The sequence below is a fragment of the Molossus molossus genome, unplaced genomic scaffold (genome assembly GCF_014108415.1).
Source record: "Molossus molossus isolate mMolMol1 unplaced genomic scaffold, mMolMol1.p scaffold_m16_p_17, whole genome shotgun sequence".
NCBI classification, from domain to species: Eukaryota; Metazoa; Chordata; class Mammalia; order Chiroptera; family Molossidae; genus Molossus; species Molossus molossus.
Window position 1 is genome coordinate 52,507,316 of NW_023425352.1, and position 17,064 is coordinate 52,524,379.

General features: G+C 56.3%; 1 protein-coding gene across 1 annotated transcript in view; it reads left to right on the forward strand.

Annotated features, from left to right (window-relative positions):
- The window catches only part of LOC118632089 (cadherin-23), a 335,260-nt gene that overhangs the window by 109,977 nt on the left and 208,219 nt on the right, over positions 1-17,064 (forward strand). Inside the window, exons 4-6 of the mRNA XM_036264847.1 lie at positions 4,636-4,778; positions 5,424-5,471; positions 5,584-5,676. Of these exons, the coding sequence (XP_036120740.1) occupies positions 4,636-4,778; positions 5,424-5,471; positions 5,584-5,676 (284 nt within the window). The remainder of the gene's footprint in view (positions 1-4,635; positions 4,779-5,423; positions 5,472-5,583; positions 5,677-17,064) is intronic.

The window sequence follows — 17,064 nt, forward strand, 5'->3', positions numbered from 1 at the left end:
GCTACAACAGGGATAGACCTTGAAAACATTATGCTGAGTGAAAGAAGTCAGACATAAAGACCACGTATGATTCTATTTGTATGAAATATCCAAACCAGGCAAATTCCTGACAGACAGAGATTAGTGGTGGCCAGGGGCTGGGAGGGGGATGGGGAGTGACTGCTTGATGGGTGAGGGATTTCTTTTGGGGCTGATGAAAATGTTCTGGAAACAGACAGTGGTAATGGCCGCACCACACTGTAAATTATACAGTTTAAAATGGCTTAAGTGATACATTTTATAGGTATTCTACCACAATAAGAAATGAAGAAAGAAAGGAAATAAAGAGAGAAAGGGAAAGGAAAGGAAGGGAGGGAGAGAGGGAGGAAGGAAAGAAGGAGGGAGGGAAGGAAAGAGGGGAGGGAGGGAAGGGAGGGAGGGAGGGAGAGAGGGAGGGAGGAAGGAAGGAAGGAAGGAGGAAGGAAGGAAGGAAGGAAGGAGGGGGAGGAAGGAAGGAAGGAAGGAAGGAAGGAAGGAAGGAAGGAAGGAAGGAAGGAAGGAAGGAAGGGGAGGGAGGGAGGGAGGAAGGAAGGGGAGGAAGGAAGGAAGGAAGGAAGGAAGGAAGGAAGGATGGAAGGAAGGAAGGAAGGAAGGGGAGGGAGGGGAAGGAAGGAAGGAAAGGGAGGGAGGGAAGGAAGGAAGGAAGGAAGGGGAGGGAGGGAGGAAGGAAGGAAGGAAGGGGAGGGAGGAAGGAAGGAAGGAAGGGGAGGGAGGAAGGAAGGAAGGGAGGAAGGAAGGGGAGGGAGGAAGGAAGGAAAGGAAGGAAGGAAGGAAAAAGGGAGGGAGGAAGGAGGGAGGAAGGAAGAAGGAAGGAAGGCAGGAAGGAAGGAAGGAAAGGGAGGGGAGGAGGGAAGGAAGGGAAGGAAGGAAGGAAGGAAGGGGAGGGAGGGAAGGAAGGAAGGAAGGAAGGGGAGGGAGGGAGGAAGGAAGGAAGGGGAGGGAGGGAGGAAGGAAGGAAGGAAGGGGAGGAGGAAGGAAGGAAGGGAGGAAGGAAGGGGAGGGAGGAAGGAAGGAAGGAAGGAAGGAAGGAAGGGAGGAAGGAAGGAAGGAAAGGAGGAAGGAAGGAAGGAAGGAGGGAGGGAAGGAAGGAAGGAAGGAGGAAGGAAGGAAGGAAAGGGAGGGAGGCAGGAAGGGAGGAAGGAAGGACGGAAGGAAGGAAGGAAGGAAGGAAGGAAGGAAGGAAAGGAGGGGAGGAGGAAGGAAGGAAGGAAGGAAGGAAGGGAGGGGAGGGAGGAAGGAAGGAAGGAAGGAAGGGGAGGGAGGGAGGAAGGAAGGAAGGAAAGGAAGGAGGAAGGGAGGGAGGGAGGAAGGAAGGAGGGAAAGGAGGAGGGGAGGAAGGAAGGAGGGAGGGAACTCTGGGTGTCGCGCAGCCTGGGTTGCAGCGTACACGTGGTTTCTCAGGTGAGAAACAAAACCAGAGTGTAGCACACATGCTCCGGGTCTCACAGTCCGGGGTGGTTTTCCTGAGTGGCCGCTCCTCCGGGCACTGGGCTGGAGCTGGGCCCCTGTCTTGGCCTCACTTCTCCATGAATGGCATCAAGAGGCTGCAGGAAGCTGCCCTGATGGAAAGGAGGCCTATGTCCTGGAGAAGCCACCGCCACGCACAGCCTCGGCAGAGGGGCAGAACAGCGCTGGGCTGGGGAGTGTGTGCCCAGCTGGAAAACTGCAGGGCGTCTTGTCTTAAATATAATATTAAATCGGTACCTTTAATTAGTACACTTAGAAAAGGTCACTGGCAATTACCTGGGACACAAAGAAGGCGTGAGCAGGCAAGAGCCTGTAAAGATGAAAAGGACCATTTTGAGTAGCACATAATTGAGGGGAAAATGGATAAAAGTCCAGGAAATTACAGGGTGGGTGACAGCAGCTGATGGCCCCATCCCCGTCCTGCCCAGCACTCCCCTTCTTGGGAAGGCTTGAGCTTTGGGCCTCAGAGAGCCACTGGGATACTGGGCCGGTCATGCGACCTTGGCTGGAGGGCCGGTGTGGCTTTCCCAAGGTCTGACTGGCCAGCCGGGAGCTTGGCCCCATACACCCCGCTGGGCTGGGCCCTGAAGGAGTTCGGCAGGTGAGGGCGCGGTCCACAGGGGCTACCATGACTCACTGTGTACTGTGGATAAGCAGGGCTCCTATGGGCCTCAGTTTCCCCATGTGAATTTCCCCAGGGCACTGGGAAATAGTTCGGTGTCCCTCAGACTTTGCCCCTGAAGGATCCTCGAGGGTAATGGAAGGAAATGTCTATCCCTGGAAGTCTGGGGGAGATGGGAAATTCTTTTACAGTTTTAGTTTATGTCTTTAAAAATAAATTAAGTGTTTCTTATACATTCCCATTTGCTTTAGTATAAAATAGCAGCTTGTCACTGTGCACACAGATGCTTTGGGAAGATGTGCTTGGTTTCTCGGTGGCGTCACATCCCCCGCCTTCCTCATCTAGAAAGAGCCTGTACTGGGAGTCAGAGTCTGGCAGCCTGGTTTTGGCCCTGACTCTATTGCTCGCCATTGTACTTTAGGAAAATTGCTAAATACATTTAGCTTCTCTATCTTTAAAATGAAGATTGGGCTCCCCCACAAGTCCCTCAGGTTGTTTCATTCCTCCTTCTCCTGCTTCTCCCCTCCTCCTATCACCTTGGATGCTGCCACGTCCTGTTCTGCTCTGTGACCATGGAGAGGCTATTTTGCCTCTTTGAGCCTCAACTTCCTAATCTGTAGAATGGGTATAATGATGACTACCAAAAAGAGTTGCTGGGGGGATTTGTGAATGGGCCCAGCACTGAGTCTGGCGTATCATGGCAGTCCAGTGATTGCCCCATATCTTCATTTTCCACGTGTTGGGCTTCCAGTTAGGGTCCATGGATGTCCTGAATCTTGAGTTCACAGATCAAGTGTTGAGAAGTGGAAAGTTGTGGAAACAAGCGTGGACTCTGGACCCAGAGTGCCTGGGCTTTGAATTCCAGCTCTGCCATTTTAACTGTGTGTCCGTTGTAAATTACTTAATCGCTCTTTGTTGCCTTTTAAATGGGGAGAATAACAAACGGTAAGGATTGACTTATATAGTGCACTGGTTCACAGAACCAGTAGCCCAATGTCTGGAGTGGCACTTAGAAACGTTAGCTATCATTGTCATGTCAGAACTATCCTTTTAAAAGTTCACCCAGAAAAGCTCACCAGTGTTCTTTTCCAGATAATATTCCCAGAGTTTGGAATCCTTCCCTACTTAGCTTGATCATCTAGGGCTATTCAATAAATATGAGAGTCATTATTTGCAGAAGAGTGTCCGTCCCATTTTAGAGGGTAAACTGACGGTTTGAAAAAAATGATTTGCCCAAAGCCAAGGTTCTAATTGAACCAGTCCTTTGAGAATCAGATAGAGTACAGACTCTCTCTGCAGAAAATGACACACTGTATACTCCTAACATTTTGGACCTCCTAAAGTTAAGATGACAAGCTGATCCAATTCTTGGGACCTCCTTGTTTTAGTATGTGTCCTCTCTCCATCCCAGACAAACCAGGGTGGTTGGTCACCCTATCTGAAGGCTGCCTGGGGAGGGCTGTAACCCCCCGGAGATGAGACACTACACTGGGACTTCTTAGGCAGGGACGTTAGGCCAGGCATCCTGGTTCCCAGGGTAAACTCAGGCCAGGGCTTTGTTTCCTGGTAAAGGGTGACACCTTGACCTTTCCCTTGTCATCTAGACCTTGCCATCTGGTGCTAGACTGGAGTTCCGTGAGACTGGACCACATCTTCCTAACCGCTTGTACTCCAGTGCCCACCACAAGGCCAGCACCTAGTCACTGTCGAATGAATGCCAGGGTTTGCAAAATATTCTGAATTAGAAAGGGTGCTTCTATTTGCAAAAGACTTAAATCCAAGTCAACTGACTCAAGCGGGGAAAAAAGAAGAAGGAATTTATTAGTTTCCATAGCTGAGAAGTCCAGAGGATGGAGCTACTGTCAGGCGCAGCTGACTGCAGACCCTGACCCCATCAGGCGTCTCTGCAAAATTTGCTTCAGTTTTCCTCCTTGTTGGCCTCGTTCTCAAGTAGGCTCTTCCCGTGTGCGACAAAGACTGCTGCCAGCTGAGCAGCCCCAGTGGGAAGGGAGTGCCTCTTTCCCAGTGGTTCCAGCAGAAGTCCCAGGGATAGCTTGGATTGGCTGGCTTGGGTCACATGCTCATCCCTGAGCCAATCACTGTGATCAGGAAGATGGAATACTCTGATGGGCTAGGGCTGAGTTATGTGCCCATCTTGGAACATAAGGTTGGGGCCCTGTTCTCATCTGAGCCACTTAGAGAAGGGGATCTTCAAATTAGAATCAGAAAAGACAGGGAACAGGCAGAAGTCACAGCTGTCCATTCCACACCCAGAACGTGGTGAATGATGGTTTCCTGTTGTAGGCACCTACACACTGTGCCATGCAGCCAGGATGGAGGTGGGGGGCCTGGGTCAGAGCTGACGTTGAGGTCTTGCAGTAATCAGTGACCTGCTGGGGACCTCTTGGGGGGCTGCTCCCCACTGCGACTCAGTGACCTGAGCAAGGTGCTGAGGAATGCACAGGCCTCCCATTTGTGCCTTCTGCTCTCTCTCTTGGGTCCTCCAGGTTCCTCTGTGACCCAGTTGCTGGCCCGAGACATGGACAATGACCCCCTAGTGTTTGGCGTGTCTGGTGAGGAGGCCTCCCGCTTCTTTGCTGTGGAGCCTGACACGGGTGTGGTGTGGCTCCGGCAGCCGCTGGACAGAGAGGTATGACCCGCCCATGCTCCTGCCTCAGTCCTTCCCCGGGTGTGGGAGCAGACCGTGGGGGAGGAAGGCCCTGTTCTCACCCTGGGGCAGCATCCTGCTGCCTGAAGGGCAGTGCTGATGTCTGGACTTGGGGTGGAATAGGGTGGTTGGGGTGTCCCCAAGCAAGGGGCAACATTGGACAGGCCAGAAGGACAATGATCCTGGGTTCATCCCCTGTAGAATAGGGGCTCCATGAGGTATACAAGCCTACCCCTGCCCAAACAGATGTCCCACAAAGGACATTTCCAGAGACTCAGAAATTGTTGACTCTGTAGCCCTTAGCAAATTAAGGTAAGAATTTGGACAAAACCCCGACCACTGCTCTCTCCTTACATTAGAGGAAGTGGCCTCAGAGGTGTTTAGTAACTTACTGAAGATCACACAGCAGTTTGAAGGCAAAGTCCAGATTAGAACCCGACTCTTGGCTTCCAATCTGTTGCTCTTTTATGGGAAGAATTCCGATTCTGGACCTGTTTCCCCAACCCAAGGAGCAGTGCTTGTTTTGTAGGGAAGCCTTTAGGTGCCCAGTCCCAGGCTAGCTCCACCTAGGCTCAGGACCTCAGCATCTCTCTCTAACTCTACCTTCCTCCCTTTCCTTTCTTCCAGACCAAGTCGGAGTTCACGGTGGAGTTCTCTGTCAGCGACCACCAGGGGGTGAGTAGCCCTTGTAGCCCCTGTTGCCCTGGGAGGATTGTTCCTGAGCCTCGTCGGTGGCAAGAAGCCAGAGGTCAGCGCTGACACTGACTCCCTGCCCTTCCCTTGCCAGGTGATCACGCGGAAAGTAAACATTCAGGTCGGGGACGTGAACGACAACGCGCCCACATTTCACAACCAGCCCTACAGTGTCCGCATCCCTGAGGTAGGAGCCACTTGGAGGACATTGGAGACCTGCTTCGGGGGGTGGGGTGGAGTCAGCTGGAGCAAGGGCATGTCCACCGTTTCTTCTTCTGCCCAACTCTCAGCTCAGGCACCTGCTCTGGGCAGGTTGAACGTGCTGGCACCTCTGAGGGTGGGGGCCTGCCTGCTGGTCAAGGAGGACGGGTGGTGGGGTATCATGCGTGAGAGAAGGCCTGCCTTAGATGAGCCCCACAGCTCCCACTAGAATCAGGACAAGACAGAGGTGAGGAGGGACGGGTGTTATGCCCTCTGTTCTATTAATAGCCAGGTGGGCCTGGGCAGGTGGGCTGGCAGCCACAGGCCTTCCTGCTTTGGCCAGGACAGCAGCCTCCCCCTCCCCCGGGATGGAAGGAGCATGCAGTTCTAGGAAGGGACTTTCTTTCCCTAGTCCTGTGCTCGCCGCTCTCCCCTGGCCCTTGGCCCCTCTGGGTTGCCTGTGTGCGCCGAGCGGGTTTGCATAAGTACATGCATGTAAAACCAAGCCAGTGCTGATCACTGAGAAGTACAAATTATTGCATTACAAATGGTTCGTTAATAAACTGGCTGCTGGCTCACCATGGCACCAGGATTCTCATTGCTTGCTGTCCCTGTCCCCGGTGACTGATGGCAGTCTTCTGGGCTGGCAGTAAGCGATTTGCAGACCTTGAAGGTGGTGGGTAAAGAGCTTCCAACTGGACATCGCTCAGGCCTGCCTTCGGGCTCTGGGTGGGGCAGCAGTGAGGGTTGAGACGGGGATGATGGGAGATGGAATCCACCCGAGAGATGCAGGTCGGCGCCACGGCATTTGAGTCTTAGTCCCTGGATGTTATAGCTCATTGTGTCAGGAAAACTGGGGGTGTCTTTAGAAAATATCTGTTCAGTTTATAGATGAGAAAGCTGAGGCTCAGAGTAGTAGAGCGACTTACCCAAGGTCACACAGCTTTGACTTTGTGCCTCTTGACTCCTAGCACAGCCTCAGATTCCCCCGAGGATGAAGAGACCTTGTTTCATGCCCCCCAAGTTTCTCCCTGGCCCTCCTTGCTCAGCTGTGAGCCAAGGGTCCTATGCTTGGGCCAGATGGAGGGAAATAAGGGCAGGTGTGCATGTGGGGACATACCAGAGGCTCCCATGCCCATCCCCTGGTGGGGCAGGATAGAATCAGGGAGCGCCAGCCCACAGTCCCAAGCATGGGGCACGATGCCCTGAGCTGTGGCCGGCGTGCCTGGGATTGTAGCTTGGCTCTGAGCGCCCTCTCATTTGGAAGCCTCCCTAATTTAATTAAGGGTCTCTACGTGCCAGCCTGCACTACGGGCCCGGGCTCAGAAACCAAGGGCACGGCTCGGAGTTAATGAGCCTTGGGCCCATTGCTCAGCTGCCATCCTGACAGGCATGGCTGCCCTCTGCCTCCCGCACAGAGGCAGCAGGCAGTGGAAATGGCAGGGGGACTAGAGGTCGCCGGCCCCTCCGCAGCCCTGGGCTGGGGCCAGCCTTCTCTCTCCCTTGCCAGGAGATGTGACCTCCAACACTACCCTGTTGGAATCTCCCGGGATTCTCCAAAGGCCCCTGCCTCCAAGGAGAGAGCCTCTTCCATCATTCATTTATTTAACAAATATTTATTGAGTGTCTGCTGTGGGCTTGGCGCTGTGCCAGGCTCGCACTGTCGGAGACACGGGAGGCCAGAGGAATGCACAATGGCAGGAGCCGACTAGCGGCGAGAGACCTTAGGCTCAGCCCCTGCTCTGCTCCCAGACTGCTGGGTCCATTTGGACATATCACTTAACCTCTCTGGACCATAGCCCTTCTTATCTAATAAAAACAGAAGACAGGCAGGATAAAGTGCCCTTCCTCCTGCCCATCTGATGTGGAGAGGGTGTCGTGAGAGGGGCCAGCTGCAAGAACACACAGTCCTTGGATGAAGGCCCGCATGGTTTACCTGCTCATGTGTAAACATCTCTGGGTCTCTTTGCAGGCCTAGTACTTGGTTGGGGATGCTCAGTGTGGCCAGTGGGGATATGATGTCAACTGGATGGAGGCCGGGCCACTCCTGACCTGAAATGGCTTGGCACTGACCAGCCCTTGCCTGGTGTGGTCACCTGAGCCACAACTTAGCGGTCTGGCTCAGCCCCCAAAGGACCTGCTGACCCCTGGCCTAGAATTGAGGCCGGGGCCTCCTGTTTGCATTGAGGTTACCCTGGCAACCCCAGGCCCCGGCCCTTAGCAGTGTGATTTGTGGCAGAGGCCTGGCAGTTTTGAACAGTGAGAATGCAAACCAGAGAAGCAGGGAGCACACTAGATCCTGTGAAGCATCAGTGCTTAGGGGTTGCCAGTGATCAGAGACATCTCAGCGGTCTTCCTGGAGGAGGTGAATTTCAGAAGAATCTTGCCAAAGTGAGCAGTAGAGCTCCTGTGGTATCATGGGAAGTGTGAGACTAGAGGTCAAGACACCTGGGTTCTAGTCCTGACTGTGCCAACAACCGGCTGGTGAGACTCTAGAACTGTCACTGTTCCTCTGCTGACTTAAATTCCAGCGGCTGTTAAACTAGGGACTTGGGCCAGACCCGTTCTAGGGCTAACATCCCTGCTCGGAGGGTGAGTCCGGTAGGAGATGCTCTTTCGTTTCCCTTGGGGCTTCGTTATTCCTCGAGAGATGGCAGAGGAGCTCCAGTGGCTGCCCCCCGCTTGAAGCCTCTCTCCTGGCCGCCCCAGCCCCCTACCTGCCCCACCCCTACCTTCTCCAGCCCTAGGGCCCTGAGATATTTGGGTCTGTCGTCCTGAGAACCCGGGGATAGGCATGGGAACAGGTTACCAGGAGGCAAATTCTGTGTCTACATAAGGAAGAACTTTCTAAATAAGACCTGCTCCACATTCTACCCCTCTGCCCTGCTGAGGATGTACTGAGCTCCCCAGCCCTGGAGTTATGCAAGCAGCAGCAGGAGCACCATATGTTTCAGAAGCCATTCAGCCCTGAGTGTTTGAGAAGTGAAGGATCAGAGGCTCCCAAACACCCCACATCAGAATTTCCGTGGACAGGTTGGGATGCATGCAGGGTGGGCAAAAGCAGGTTTACAGTTGTGACTCCTCAAAGCACAGAGCTTATTCTGTATTATTATTTATTAATTATTGTATTATTTTCCATGCGGACAACTGTAAACCTACTGTTGCTCCACCCTGTATTCCTGGGTCCCTGCAATTCTGCAGCAGTAGTTTGGGGAGAGCTGACCCAGGAAGCTGCATTTCCACAAACTCCCCTGGTGACAGCGAGCTTGGAGGGCGACCTCCGTAGCCCTCCCCACTAGAGGCTTTCTGAGAGGCCCTGGGCAGCCCATCTATGAGGAGAACTTGCAGCCTGTCCATAGCGGCTAGAGACATGACCATGGGGACCTGGGAGACATGACCTCAGGCCTGGGATAGGAGTGAGTGGAGACGGGTCAAGGCCAGGCACTGTCCCTTTCCCGGCAGAAGCTCACCTGCCCCGGCCCACCAAGCCTGCCTGCTCTCCTCTGGAAGGCCTGCCCTGGCCTTGGAGAAGCCAGGCAGGTGTGTTTGGGTTTGTTTGTTCTCGGTTTCCCTCCTGCCCACCCCTCTCCCCTCACTAAGCTGTTCTCCATGTAATTATCCATTTTATCAGGGTGAAAGGCCCTGCAATTCACTTGTCGAAGCCCTAACGAGGCAGCGTGGATGCTTTCAAGTCCGTAAAGAAAAGGGAAATCCTGCTAGAATTGGCAACTCAATTCACCAAGCCAGCCTCGACAGACCTCATTAAGTCCCCGTGTATTCATTTCAGCCTAATGGCTGTCATGCTGACTGCGGTTTGATTTGCTGTAATAGACTTTTATGTCGTTCCAATTTGCTCAGACGTGTTTGCCTGTGTCTGTGCCCAGCAGTGCTGCTTCAGTACCTCCGTTCGGGGTGCGTGCCCGCCTCGCTGACCTTCAGCGCTGCCCATCCTGCCCTGTCCCCCTCCTCCTCAGGCCTCGCCCTCAGTCCGCCCAGGCTTCAGGCTGGAGGATGAATGTGAGGTTAGAAGTCAGATGATGTCAGGTGGCTCCTTGAATCAAGAATCAAGGAGGGCCTTCAGAGTCTCAGGGATGGCCGTGTCCTTCAGGTTCTGACAAGTTCAGCCACCTTAGCTGAGCAACTGAGGCTTTTATCTATCTGGCCTCACCCTACAACTCCCAGCTCCCCTTCTGTCCAGTCCTCCCCAGTGTGCTCCCGTCAGCCCCCCCTCCCAGCTCCCCTTCTGTCCAGTCCTCCCCAGGATGCTCCCGTGAGCCCCCCTCCCAGCTCCCCTTCTGTCCAGTCCTCCCCAGGGTGCTCCCGTGAGCCCCCCCTCCCAGCTCCCCTTCTGTCCAGTCCTCCCCAGGGTGCTCCCATCAGCCCCACTCTCAGCTCCCCTTCTCCCAGTCCTCCCCAGTGTGCTCCCGTGAGCCCCCCCTCCCAGCTCCCCTTCTGTCCAGTCCTCCCCAGGGTGCTCCCGTCAGCCCCCCTCCCAGCTCCCCTTCTGTCCAGTCCTCCCCAGGGTGCTCCCGTGAGCCCCCCTCCCAGCTCCCCTTCTGTCCAGTCCTCCCCAGGGTGCTCCCGTGAGCCCCCCCTCCCAGCTCCCCTTCTGTTCAGTCCTCCCCAGGATGCTCCTGTCAGCCCCCCCTCCCGCTCCCCTTCTGTCCAGTCCTCCCCAGGATGCTCCCGTCAGCCCCCCCTCCAGCTCCCCTTCTGTCCAGTCCTCCCCAGGATGCTCCCGTCAGCCCCCCCAGCTCCCCTTCTGTCCAGTCCTCCCCAGGATGCTCCCGTCAGCCCCCCCTCCAGCTCCCCTTCTGTCTAGTCCTCCCCAGGATGCTCCCGTCAGCCCCCCTCCCAGCTCCCCTTCTGTCCAGTCCTCCCCAGTGTGCTCCCATCAGCCCCCCCTCCCAGCTCCCCTTCTGTCCAGTCCTCCCCAGTGTGCTCCCATCAGCCCCCCCCCAGCTCCCCTTCTGTCCAGTCCTCCCCAGTGTGCTCCCGTCAGCCCCCCCTCCCAGCTCCCCTTCTGTCCAGTCCTCCCCAGGATGCTCCCATCAGCCCCCCCTCCCAGCTCCCCTTCTGTCCAGTCCTCCCCAGGATGCTCCCATCAGCCCCCCTCCCAGCTCCCCTTCTGTCCAGTCCTCCCCAGGATGCTCCCGTCAGCCCCCCCTCCCAGCTCCCCTTCTGTCCAGTCCTCCCCAGTGTGCTCCCGTCAGCCCCCCTCTCCCAGCTCCCCTTCTGTCCAGTCCTCCCCAGGGTGCTCCCGTCAGCCCCCTCTCCCAGCTCCCCTTCTGTCCAGTCCTCCCCAGGGTGCTCCCGTCAGCCCCCTTTCCCAGCTCCCCTTCTGTCCAGTCCTCCCCAGGGTGCTCCCGTCAGCCCCCCTCCCAGCTCCCCTTCTGTCCAGTCCTCCCCAGGGTGCTCCCGTCAGCCCCCCTCCCAGCTCCCCTTCTGTCCAGTCCTCCCCAGGATGCTCCCGTCAGCCCCCCTCCCAGCTCCCCTTCTGTCCAGTCCTCCCCAGGGTGCTCCCGTCAGCCCCCCCCCAGCTCCCCTTCTGTCCAGTCCTCCCCAGGATGCTCCCATCAGCCCCCCCTCCCAGCTCCCCTTCTGTCCAGTCCTCCCCAGGATGCTCCCGTCAGCCCCCCCCCAGCTCCCCTTCTGTCTAGTCCAGGGGTTAATTCACTGCCCCGAGCCTGTTGTCTGACCCTCTCCCCTTCACACACTGACACACGCTGTACTATTCTACCAAGTACAGGAGTGTTTTTCTTCTCTCAGTCTAACTCAACCCTGCCTGTCCTTCAAAGCCCAGGTCGATCCATCATACCCTGATCCACTCACTTTTTAAAATGAACACAACAAATATTTGTTGAACAGCCATGGAGCAGGGCCCAGGGGCTCTTCGCTGACTTGGACTTGCAGGGTAGAGATAAAGGACTCTGCCTCTTGCCAGCTGTGCCGCTCTGGATGGCGACTTCACCTCTCCGGACCTCCGCTCTCCTATCGATAAGACGGGCAGCAGTGTTCCTGCGGGGTCTGTGTGACAGCCGCGAGGACGCAGGAAGGGCCTTCGCCCGGTCTGTGGCTCACAGGACGTGCCGTGACACTCTCATGATTAAGACCAGGGTCTGTCCTCAGGGAGGGTCACCTGGTAGAGTGAACGTCTAACTACATCTCAATGTGTGAAAAGCCAGGGTAGCTTGGGGCGTGCAGAGTGGACGCAAGTGCTGGGGAAGGAGCGGCCCCGCCTGTTCACGGGGGCTGTTTCTTTGGGACTTTACAGAATGAATGGAAGACCATGCCAGCCCCGAATAGCAGGTGCTTTCTGAGATCCTGTAGCCTCTTGTCGTATATTGGAATTTCCCAGAGGGGCGTGAACTCTGACCCTGACAAAGAACCTGTTGGGGGGGGGGGACAGTGGCTGTGTGGGTGTGTGTCCCCACTACCTGGTGGAAGTGAAGCTGGGCTGGAGGGAGGCTCCCTGGGTCCCTGCCCAGGTCTCCGTGACAGACAGGTCCTGCATGGATCTTTGTCCCTGGTGGCTTCAGGTGACCAGCTATGAGGTGGGGATGAGGCTGGAGGGGGGGGGTGGAGCTGGGACGAGATGACAGTGGCCTCAGAGATGGTGTCCTTACCTGAGCCTCAAAGCTAGCTGGGGGTAGGGTCAGACCCAGAACCCCGGACGGCTGACCCTGGGTCCCACCAGGCCGCACCCTCTCTCCACATCCCTTCAAAGGGACAGATAAGGGGACTCGCTCCTGTACCTCCTTACCAGACGTGGGAAAGCAGGGCGAGGCGTGTTCTAGGTGACCATTTGTCAATGTATTTCTAAGGTAATGATGAGAAGGTGATATTGTTATGTTCTTACTGAGTGTTTCCTGTGTGCCCCGCGCTGTGCTTTCCATGTGGGAGCGCACTGAGCCCTCACCCCCACCCCCGGTGGTCGCGCCCCGTTCCCACCCGTAGAAGTGAGTAGAGCGGAGAAGTTACCAGCCCGAAGCTCGTCGTCGATGGAACCCAGATGAGGAGGCAGGTCTGGCTGTGTGACTTTGGGCGGGTGGCTCCAGTTCTGTGAAGTGATTACACCTGCCTCGCAGAGCGGCCGTGAGGATTAAAGTAATGGGACCGTGTGTGGGACGTGCAGGGCCCAGTATAAGTCAGTGCCCAGAGAGTGGTCGTGGCCGTAGCTGTTTGTGTGTCTGTTTCTCCTGCCAGTCTGAGCAGGGACTGTGCGTGGTCATCTGTGTGTCCCCAGCACCCAGCCGGGGGCCTGGCCCAGGGGTGTGACCCCTCGGAGGCGAGCGCAGCTGTTCCGCCCAGGCAGGGCCTCTGTCTCACCACCAGGCCTGGCGCTGAGCCGAGGGTGCTCACACACGCCACCCATACCACGCTACACACACCCCCCAGGACACCCCAGAGCTTACCGCTGGTGCTCACTGGTGCCCTCCGGTGCCCACCAGTCCTGAATCCCAGTCGTGCCATGTCCTGTGCTGTGGCATGTGGGGAGCCCCGGAGTGGGGCCAGAGCATGCGGAGATAGATTTGGCCAAACTTATAAGTGTCTGCTGGGCTCAGCAGCAGCGCCCCAGGTGCCCTCCTCGGAGCGTGCCCACCAGACACTAAATGACATCAATTGCATCCTCAGATTCCTGCAAGGGGTGGCGTGGGGGGCCTGGGGGCTCACTCTGACCTGTGCCTGCCATTCCCCCAGGGTGTCAGCTCTGCTCTTGAGAGGGTCGACTCCCTTGCCTCGAGTGGTACACCCTTGACAAGCCCCATTAATTTATTCCTCGGGACCATGGTGCCTGGTGCCCCTCTGCATCTATAACCACCCGCCTATTGATCTGGGAGAGGAAGACCAATAAATCATCTCAGGGGCTCTGGATCCTGCTGGCCAGAGCCAGAGCAGTTTGTTCTACCCAGGCAGCAGCCCCAGGCCATGTCTCTGTGCTCCTCGCATGCACCCTGAGGTGCTGGTACCTCCTCTGACCTCCTCCCACTGTCAGCGAGTGACAAATGCCTCCTTCCTCCCAGCGGGAAGGTGCCGTAGCCTGCAGCTGCCCCACTGTGAGCTTTGGGCTTGTGGCAATGGAGTGATGATATAAGCACGTGGGCAAAGCAACAGGGCCACCCGCTTGTACGTGGTCTTGCGGTGCTGTGTGTGTGTGTGGTGTGGCGGTTTCTCTCTCTCTCTCTCTCTCTCTCTCTCTCTCTCTCTCTCTCTCTATTTAAGTGATATCATCTTTTCTATATCCAAGTGTTTTCTCTGTCCTGCATTTGTCCTATGACAACTCTTTAAGTTAGGGGAGAATTATTCTTCCCATTTTAGAGATGAGAAAAATGAGGCCAAGACAAGTTCACTGCCGTCTCCAAGTCGCCCAAGGTCAGATATCTTTACCTCTAGAGCCATAACCTTGTTCTTCCTCATTTTCCAGCATTTTTGCATGTGTCTTTTTGCAACTTTGCTATAGCCTGTTGCTTGGAATTTGCCAAAAGTTGCAGGGTTGAGGCTTTGCTACAACCAGGAAGGGGGACCCTGGGCCTTGTACACAGGCTAAGGGCTGTCACACACCCCATACACAGGCTGCGGGTGGAGGAAGTTCACCCAGAGCCCTGCCCACTCTCTGGAGGACCACCCTGGGGGTCAGGACCCAGCCATGGTCATTGTGACATCCTTTCCTTGTGACCTTTGGGGTTAGGTCATTCCCAGAGGCAGCCACTAGGATTTCGGTCCCCAAATGTGCACACATTTTTCATGAGGAACAGGAGACCCACCCACACGGGTAAATGTCATCCTGCTCCCCCACCTGCAGGGAAGATTCAGCCTCTCCCTGCCTCCTCCTCCTGGGTCTTAGTTGCTCAGGAGAGAATAAATGGAGTCCCACAGCACCAGGGCCCAGAGAGCTCAGCTCAGTCAATACTCCAAACTCCTTGCTCCCTCATCCATCCGGTGGAATGAAGCCACGTCTCCAGGCCCCCCATGACCCCGTGTCACCTCCTCACTCCATGTTCATGGGGATGTGGTCGGGGCCGGAGGTACCCTCTTCCACCCTCATGAAGATAGAGGACAGTGCGGAGCAGGAGACTGAGGAGCCTGATGTAATGAAAATTATTATTTTGTTTGAGCAGTAACCCTGTTCTTAATTACTCCGGTTTGCTCACCAATTCTGGTGGGGAATCTTTGGGGACCCATGTAATTCTATTTCAATGACTGCAGGAGCCTCTGCTGTGAATATGAAGCAGGGGGCTGTGTGTGGACCCCGTTCCCCTGCAGTAGTGAACCCCCTGGCACGTGAGGGACTCCTTTTATTGTGCCCCCGCCCTTTAAATAAATAAGCTCGAAGTGGAAGGAGATGGTCTGCGCTCAGGGTTCCCGCTGCATCGCCGGGCTGTCAGCCTCAGTCCATCTGTCGTCGTCTTTGGTCTGTCTCGTGAATGTTCTCCTCTCCCCGACGGCAGGCCTGCTGGAGGAGGGATGCAGCTCTTCCGCCCGCACCCCTTTCCTCCAGGCGGTGGGGTCCCCCGGACACTGGGCGGGTGGCGGGTGCAGGAACTGAGGGTAGAAGAGGCTCCACAGGCAGCCAGGACCGCCTTGGCTGCACTGCCCGGGGAGCTGCGCCACCTCCGTCCACCTCCGTGCCCACCGCCACCCGGCGTGGAGGCCCGAGCACACAGCTCCGCCTTCAGACGGGGAGGCCATGGGCAAGGTCCCCACCTCTCGGAGCCTCAGTTTCTCATGTGTGAGGAGGGGCTGTGTCGGGTTGTGGTCAGCGTGTTACGGGGGGAGCACCAGGGCAGCTGGGTGGCATTCCCGCGGCTGTGAAAGTTCCTGGGGAGCTTTGAGGACGGCGACAGGAGTCCGCGGCACCTGGCAGGTGGGCTCTGTTGCTGTGGACGGATGGGATGATATCGGGGTCTGAGTGATCAAGAAGCCTACAGTCCGGAGGGAGACAGGGAAGCGTGGAAAACATGACGAAGAAAAACAACGGAACCAGAGCCATCTAGAAATTCCAGTAACAGGCCAGAGGGGCCATCAAGGTGACTAATCCAACCACACGTTCTGCAGAGGTAAACACACCGCGAGGGGGTAAAAGGTTTGCCCAAGGTCCTCAGGAAATCAGTGGCAAACAGTGAAGACTAAAGCTAAGCTGGAAGGTTCTCAGGGAAATGGTTTCTGGAGCCCACAAGGCTGAATCCCTCCCGGGGCCGGAGACGCTGCTGTCTCGCCAGGTGGAGCCTGGATTTCTGGACCTGGGGCTCCTGCAGCTGCTCCAAGCCCAGGGCCAGCGGCTGGGGGCCACCCCTCCGTGCAGGGCCCAGGGGCCCAGGTGAGCTGCTCTGCTGGCCCGTGGCCTGCCCCTGCTGCTTCCCCTGTTCCCAGGGGCTCCGGGCTTTTGTCTCAGCACCTCTACTTATCTGAACAAGTTTAGATATTGTCGAAACAGCTCGGGGACAGGCCTGGCAGCCCCCGTGACATTGAGGCCCCCCACATCATTGGCTTGTTCTAATGTGTTTGCAGGCTGCCTGACCCACCTTATTTGCAACCAGGAGTGGGGAAAATGAGAGAGAATCAGAGAGCTCTTGGTTGACGGAATTATTATAATTTCTCTGATTCCTTAGCAGCCTTTAATTACTTTGCAACTTTGTGGCGCTGGCTGGAAGCGGGGAGGGCTGCGCTCTCCCTCGTTATAATAACCGTAAGTGGAAGCCTCCCGTCTGTCTGTTAAAAAGCCCACTCTTCTCTTCAGATGCGATAATGCGCTGAGAGATTGCACCCGGGCCATAATCACTAGGTACCATGTAATCGTCCCTGCTCGCTGTCTTCATCAGTCGGCCAGCCCACCTCCCAGGCGTGGGGACTGCCAGCCTCGAGGAGTCAGATGCCCAGTCACATCCGTGTCCAGGAGGGTCACAGGCTCAGGTTGGTCCCCAGCCCTGCCCCTGAGAGAGAAATGGCACCGGGGCCTTTGTACTGACCCTTCCCCTCTGGGGGCCTCCCTCCATTCCCAACACGAACCCCGCATGATAGAAATCCCATTTGCAGGAGGCGTCCCTGTCCTTCCTGCCACTGGCCACGCCCTCCCCCAAGTTGCCCTCCCCCAAGCTCACTGCACCAGCTTCCTCCCCACCATTTAGCACAGTCCAGGGGAGAGGCCGGGGTTGGTTGGTCCTCTCTGTTTCCATCTGATAGATGAGAAAGTCAAATGTTAGAGAAGTCGGAAGACTTGCCGAGTTTTTCCCTTGGACGGTAACCGGCTGGGACCTCATCCCAGGCCCCTCAGACTTCTCTCCCTGGACCTAAAGGCACAGGTCTCCCTCGGCCCCTGCCTTTGGAGTTGTTCCTTATACCAACTCCATTCACCCCCAGGCCACCCTCTGCCTCC